This window comes from Salvelinus alpinus, chromosome 11 (genome assembly GCF_045679555.1).
Source record: "Salvelinus alpinus chromosome 11, SLU_Salpinus.1, whole genome shotgun sequence".
NCBI classification, from domain to species: Eukaryota; Metazoa; Chordata; class Actinopteri; order Salmoniformes; family Salmonidae; genus Salvelinus; species Salvelinus alpinus.
The window spans coordinates 25372559-25380411 of NC_092096.1; the positions used below are offsets into that span (position 1 = coordinate 25372559).

A 7853-nucleotide genomic window follows, 5' to 3' on the forward strand; every position below is an offset into this window, starting at 1 on the left:
GGTAGAGTGGAGAGTGATCTAGGGTAGAGTGATGGTATAGTGGAGAGTGATCCAGGGTAGAGTGATGGTAGAGTGGAGAGTGATCTAGGGTAGAGTGATGGTAGAGTGGAGAGTGATCCAGGGTAGAGTGATGGTAGAGTGGAGAGTGATCCAGGGTAGAGTGATGGTAGAGTGGAGAGTGATCTAGGGTAGAGTGTTGGTAGAGTGGAGAGTGATCTAGGGTAGAGTGTTGGTAGAGTGGAGAGTGATCTAGGGTAGAGTGTTGGTAGAGTGGAGAGTGATCTAGGGTAGAGTGGTGGTAGAGTGGAGAGTGATCCAGGGTAGAGTGATGGTAGAGTGGAGAGTGATCTAGGGTAGAGTGATGGTAGAGTGGAGAGTGATCCAGGGTAGAGTGATGGTAGAGTGGAGAGTGATCTAGGGTAGAGTGATGGTAGAGTGGAGAGTGATCCAGGGTAGAGTGATATGGTGAGCTGGGGTAGGAAACAGAAACAGTCTCCCAGACATGGGTTGGTCCTGGTTTTGATCCTGGGAAACACTTTCACTGGTTGAGCTTGGTCTGTGCTTAAACATGTCAACCTTTAGAAAATGCTCACCTTTCCTCCTTCATTCCCTTTCACCAGATTCTAGGATGTTAACAATACAGTACATAATGATATATGACCCTCAAACTAAACCCGGGACCTCAGAGCCAGTTCCACTGCATTTTGTCATTGTTCCCTTCTAATCAGGGACTGATTTAAACATGGGACACCAGGGGTGTGCAATTCATTTTCAGGAAAGACAGAAAATCAGTAGGCTGTGGACCTCGTAGGGTAAGAGTCGGGTAACCCTGATGTATGAGAATGTATGAACTGTGTTTGTTTTGTAAAGTGCCGTGTTTATTGAACTTGGTGAGTAGAGATGGGGGGGAAAATCCCCCCAAAATATTAGTGAAAAAATAAATGTTCTCCTGCTATTACTCACCCATCATGTTGTAGAGACTCTGAGGTGCAAACTGCTTCGGCATTTTCTGCACCGCTTCTTTATAGACAGACAGAGCCTCCTGTCATAGAGGGGGGAGGGCAGTTAGTCACAGTGTGTTTCATCAGTGTGTCACCATCCACAAAGCCTCTTCCTCACTGTCTAATGGAAAGGGCTTCAGGAAGATGAGTCTAGTCAGCTCTGTCATTTTGTCATAGATACATTGTATTTATATGTTTCTGTCATGGCTCCACTGTACTGTACTGTAGTGCACCTCCATACATTCTATTTCTATGTTTCTGCCATGGCTCCACTGTACTGTGGTGTAGTGCACCTCTATACATTCTATACATTGTATTTATATGTTTCTGTCATGGCTCCACTGTACTGTACTGTAGTGCACCTCCATACATTCTATTTCTATGTTTCTGCCATGGCTCCACTGTACTGTACTGTAGTGCACCTCCATACATTCTATTTCTATGTTTCTGCCATGGCTCCACTGTACAGTAGTGTAGTGCACCTCTATACATGCTATTCATTTTATTTCTACATCTCGGCCATTGCTCTGGTTCTAATGTACTGTATTGAAGTGTACTTTTATAGATTCTATCCATTGCATTTCTACGTCTCAGCCACTGCCCTGTCTCCACTGTAGTGTAGAGTACTGTAGTATCATACCTCCTGCAGGCCCTGCTCGTGGAGCAGCTTGCCCAAGTTGTACAGGCAGCTGGTGACGGAGCTCTTGTGGGCATGGGGGTCCTTCAGGTTCTCGTCTGGGATCTCAGCGCAGGTTACAAAGGTCCTCTTGGCCTCCTCCAGACCGCCCTGGTTCATCAGGATGATGCCTGTGTTCAAGTAGGCCGCTGTGGGGTGACGAGAGGGGGCAGAGGAGGAGGAACAGAGGGAGAAGACGGGGTGGAGGAGGGGGAAAGGGAGGACAGAGGAAGAGGAATGAGGGAGAGAGAAGGTAGAGGATTAGAAATGGGGGAAGAGAGGGGGCAGAGGTGGAGGATTAGAGCAGGAAGAGAGGGGGTTAGAAATGGAGAAACAGAGGGGATAGATAGAAGCAGGGAAAAGGTTTAGGGACAAGAAAACGAATCACATTTTATTTGTCATATGCGTTGAATACAACAGGTGTAGACTTTACAGTGAAATGCTTACTTACTGTCACGTTGGTATAAAGGGTAGGGAGACAGGCGCAGGAATGCGTAATATGGGTTTTTATTTCCCAAATTACAGCGTGCCGTGTAAAGGCACAGGGACGAACACCAAACAAACACATATACAAAACACAGGGTAGAAACCCAAACAAAAGAGCGAGGAGTACCTCGAATAAATATACAATCGCACAATGATACCAAACGGGACGAGACCCGTAATCATCTGTACAATACACCCGGCACGAAAGCCAAAACAACACAGCACAGGTATTCACACGACCAACGGACTTTGGAACAATAATCAACCAGACAATGGTGAACAAAGGGCACACTTATACAATTACTAATCAATGGGAATAGGGACGAAGTGTGCGTAATGACAGTTCCGGAGGGATCCGTGACAGTTTGTGTGTGTGTGTTGGAGTGTCAGTGTAGTGTGTGTGAGTGTGTGAGTAGAGTCCAGAGAGGTTGAAAGAGAGGTTGATGGGAAAAACGGAGGAATTAACAAGTAACTCATGCAACCCATGTTATGCAGATGAATGAGGACCCAAAAGCGACGTAATAGTAACAGAGTCTTTATTCCAGTATAAAACAAATAATGATACTCCTGGATATAAATCAATGGAAATCCAAAACAGGAAACTGAAATCCTCTCGTCAATAGAGAGGAACGACTGGAGACGCGACCACAGACTGCAGGTCGCTTCAGGAAGGCACAGGCCGTAGCTGACATAGACACCTGCTCACACGCAGCATCTGAAGAAGGCAAAAGAACACGACAGGGCGGAACAAGACACAGGAACTGCAAACATCAAACATCATTATGACCATTACATTCTGAGGTCTCAAATACATTCACACATTACACTGACATAACATGAAGAACAGCTGGGAGCATGAACGGAACGATAGAGAGAGAGAAAGAGAAAGAACCTAATAAGACCAGCAGAGGGAAGCACAGGGACAAGACATGATCAAAGACAAAACATGACAGTACCCCCCCACTCACCGAGCGCCTCCTGGCGCACTCGAGGAGGAACCCTGGCGGCAACGAAGGAAATCATCGATCAACGAACGGTCCAGCACGTCCCGAGATGGAACCCAACTCCTCTCCTCAGGACCGTAACCCTCCCAATCCACTAAGTACTGGTGACCACGTCCCCGAGAACGCATGTCCATGATCTTCCGTACCTTGTAAATAGGAGCGCCCTCGACAAGGACGGGGGGGGGGGAGGGAAGACGAACGGGGGCGCGAAGAAAAGGCTTGACACAGGAGACATGGAAGACAGGGTGGACGCGACGAAGATGTTGCGGAAGAAGCAGTCGCACAGCGACAGGATTGACGACCTGAGAGACACGGAACGGACCAATGAACCGCGGAGTCAACTTGCGAGAAGCTGTCGTAAGGGGAAGGTTACGAGTGGAAAGCCACACTCTCTGACCGCGACAATACCTAGGACTCTTAATCCTACGCTTATTGGCGGCTCTCACAGTCTGCGCCCTGTAACGGCAAAGTGCAGACCTGACCCTCCTCCAGGTGCGCTCACAACGTTGGACAAAAGCCTGAGCGGAGGGAACGCTGGACTCGGCGAGCTGGGACGAAAACAGAGGAGGCTGGTAGCCAAGACTACTCTGAAACGGGGACAGCCCGGTAGCAGACGAAGGAAGCGAGTTGTGAGCGTACTCAGCCCAGGGGAGCTGTTCTGCCCAAGACGCAGGGTTTCGAAACGAAAGGCTGCGTAAAATGCGACCAATCGACTGATTGGCCCTTTCTGCTTGACCGTTAGACTGGGGATGAAACCCGGAAGAGAGACTGACGGAAGCACCAATCAAACGACAGAACTCCCTCCAAAACTGTGACGTGAATTGCGGACCTCTGTCTGAAACGGCGTCTAACGGGAGGCCATGAATTCTGAACACATTCTCAATGATGATTTGTGCCGTCTCCTTAGCGGAAGGAAGCTTAGCGAGGGGAATGAAATGTGCCGCCTTAGAGAACCTATCGATAACCGTAAGAATCACAGTCTTCCCCGCAGACGAAGGCAGACCGGTAATAAAGTCTAAGGCGATGTGAGACCATGGTCGAGAAGGAATGGGAAGCGGTCTGAGACGACCGGCAGGAGGAGAGTTACCTGACTTAGTCTGCGCGCAGTCCGAACAAGCAGCCACGAAACGACGCGTGTCCCGCTCCTGAGTAGGCCACCAAAACCGCTGGCGAATAGAAGCAAGCGTACCCCGAACGCCGGGGTGGCCAGCTAACTTGGCAGAGTGAGCCCACTGAAGAACAGCCAGACGAGTAGAGACAGGAACGAACAGAAGGTTACTAGGACAAGCGCGCGGCGACGCAGTGTGAGTGAGTGCTTGCTTTACCTGTCTCTCAATTCCCCAGACAGTCAACCCGACAACACGCCCTTCAGGGAGAATCCCCTCGGGGTCGGTAGAAGCCACAGAAGAACTAAAGAGACGGGATAAGGCATCAGGCTTGGTGTTCTTATTTCCCGGACGATAGGAAATCACGAACTCGAAACGAGCGAAAAACAACGCCCAACGAGCTTGACGTGCATTAAGTCGTTTGGCCGAACGGATGTACTCAAGGTTCTTATGGTCAGTCCAAACGACAAAAGGGACGGTCGCCCCCTCCAACCACTGTCGCCATTCGCCTATGGCTAAGCGGATGGCGAGCAGTTCGCGGTTACCCACATCATAGTTGCGTTCCGATGGCGACAGGCGATGAGAAAAGTAAGCGCAAGGATGGACCTTATCGTCAGACTGGAAGCGCTGAGACAGAATGGCTCCCACGCCCACCTCTGAAGCGTCAACCTCGACAATGAATTGTTTAGTGACGTCAGGAGTAACAAGGATAGGAGCGGATGTAAAACGCTTCTTGAGGAGATCAAAAGCTCCCTGGGCGGAACCGGACCACTTAAAGCAAGTCTTGACAGAAGTCAGAGCGGTGAGAGGGGCAGCCACTTGACCGAAATTACGAATGAAACGCCGATAGAAATTAGCGAAACCGAGAAAACGCTGCAACTCGACACGTGACTTAGGGACGGGCCAATCGCTGACAGCCTGGACCTTAGCGGGATCCATCTGAATGCCTTCAGCGGAAATAACAGAACCGAGAAAAGTGACAGAGGAGACATGAAAGGCGCACTTCTCAGCCTTCACGTAGAGACAATTCTCTAAAAGGCGCTGGAGTACACGTCGAACGTGCTGAACCTGAATCTCGAGTGACGGTGAAAAAATCAGGATATCGTCAAGGTAAACGAAAACAAAAATGTTCAGCATGTCTCTCAGTACATCATTAACTAATGCCTGAAAGACAGCTGGAGCATTAGCGAGACCGAACGGCAGAACCCGGTATTCAAAATGCCCTAACGGAGTGTTAAACGCCGTTTTCCACTCGTCCCCCTCTCTGATGCGTACGAGATGGTAAGCGTTACGAAGGTCCAACTTAGTAAAGCACCTGGCTCCCTGCAAAATCTCGAAGGCTGACGACATAAGGGGAAGCGGATAACGATTCTTAACCGTTATGTCATTCAGCCCTCGATAATCCACGCAGGGGCGCAGAGTACCGTCCTTCTTCTTAACAAAGAAAAATCCCGCTCCGGCGGGAGAGGAAGAAGGCACCACGGTACCGGCGTCGAGAGAAACAGACAGATAATCCTCGAGAGCCTTACGTTCGGGAGCCGACAGAGAGTATAGTCTACCCCGAGGGGGAGTGGTCCCCGGAAGGAGATCAATACAACAATCATACGACCGGTGAGGAGGAAGGGAGCTGGCTCTGGACCGACTGAAGACCGTGCGCAGATCATGATATTCCTCCGGCACTCCTGTCAAATCACCAGGTTCCTCCTGAGTAGAGGGGACAGAAGACACAGGAGGGATAGCAGACATTAAACACTTCACATGACAAGAAACGTTCCAGGATAGAATAGAATTACTAGACCAATTAATAGAAGGATTATGACATACTAGCCAGGGATGACCCAAAACAACAGGTGTAAAAGGTGAACGAAAAATCAAAAAGGAAATGGTCTCACTGTGGTTACCAGATACTGTGAGGGTTAAAGGTAGTGTCTCACATCTGATACTGGGGAGAAGACTACCATCTAAGGCGAACATGGGCGTGGGCTTCCCTAACTGTCTGAGAGGAATGTCATGTTTCCGAGCCCATGCTTCGTCCATAAAACAACCCTCAGCCCCTGAGTCTATCAAGGCACTGCAGGAAGCAGCCGAACCGGTCCAGCGTAGATGGACCGACAAGGTAGTACAGGATCTTGATGGAGAGACCTGAGTAGTAGCGCTCACCAGTAGCCCTCCGCTTACTGATGAGCTCTGGCTTTTACTGGACATGACATGACAAAATGTCCAGCAGAACCGCAATAGAGGCAAAGGCGGTTGGTGATTCTCCGTTCCCTCTCCTTAGTCGAGATGCGAATACCTCCCAGCTGCATGGGCTCAGTCTCTGAGCCGGTGGGAGGAGATGGTTGAGATGCGGAGAGGGGAAGCACCGTTAACGCGAGCTCTCTTCCACGAGCTCGATGACGAAGATCTATCCGTCGTTCTATGCGGATGGCGAGTGCAATCAAAGAGTCCACGCTGGAAGGAACCTCCCGGGAGAGAATCTCATCCTTAACCTCAGCGTGAAGTCCCTCCAGAAAACGAGCGAGCAACGCCGGCTCGTTCCAGTCACTGGAGGCAGCAAGAGTGCGAAACTCTATAGAGTAATCCGTTATGGATCGATCACCTTGACATAGGGAAGCCAGGGCCCTGGAAGCCTCCTTCCCAAAAACTGAACGATCAAAAACCCGTATCATCTCCTCTTTAAAGTTCTGATAATCGTTAGAACACTCAGCCCTTGCCTCCCAGATAGCTGTGCCCCACTCCCGAGCCCGACCAGTAAGGAGTGATATGACGTAAGCGATCCGAGCTCTCTCTCTTGAGTACGTGTTGGGCTGGAGAGAGAACACAATATCACACTGGGTGAGAAAGGAGCGACACTCAGTGGGCTGCCCAGAGTAACATGGTGGGTTATTAACCCTAGGTTCCGGAGACTCGGAAGACCAGGAAGTAGCTGGTGGCACGAGACGAAGACTCTGAAACTGTCCAGAGAGATCGGAGACCTGAGCGGCCAGGGTCTCAACGGCATGACGAGCAGCAAACAATTCCTGCTCGTGTCTGCCGAGCATAGCTCCCTGGAACTCGACGGCAGTGTTGAGAGAATCCGTAGTCGCTGGGTCCATTCTTGGTCGGATTCTTCTGTTATGCAGATGAATGAGGACCCAAAAGCGACGTAATAGTAACAGAGTCTTTATTCCAGTATAAAACAAATAATGATACTCCTGGATATAAATCAATGGAAATCCAAAACAGGAAACTGAAATCCTCTCGTCAATAGAGAGGAACGACTGGAGACGCGACCACAGACTGCAGGTCGCTTCAGGAAGGCACAGGCCGTAGCTGACATAGACACCTGCTCACACGCAGCATCTGAAGAAGGCAAAAGAACACGACAGGGCGGAACAAGACACAGGAACTGCAAACATCAAACATCATTATGACCATTACATTCTGAGGTCTCAAATACATTCACACATTACACTGACATAACATGAAGAACAGCTGGGAGCATGAACGGAACGATAGAGAGAGAGAAAGAGAAAGAACCTAATAAGACCAGCAGAGGGAAGCACAGGGACAAGACATGATCAAAGACAAAACATGACAA

At 49.6% G+C, this 7853-nt stretch overlaps 1 protein-coding gene across 1 annotated transcript; it reads right to left on the reverse strand.

The window, feature by feature from the left end:
• Positions 1-953: 953 nt before the first annotated feature.
• On the reverse strand, positions 954-1901 carry LOC139533806 (protein O-mannosyl-transferase TMTC2-like). Its single transcript, XM_071332205.1, has 2 exons — positions 1642-1901; positions 954-1042 (listed from the first exon to the last, which is right to left on the reverse strand). The coding sequence occupies exons 1-2, from the start codon at positions 1795-1797 to the stop codon at positions 956-958; spliced, it is 243 nt and encodes an 80-aa protein (XP_071188306.1). The 5' UTR covers positions 1798-1901; the 3' UTR covers positions 954-955.
• Between the last annotated feature and the right edge of the window lie 5952 nt (positions 1902-7853).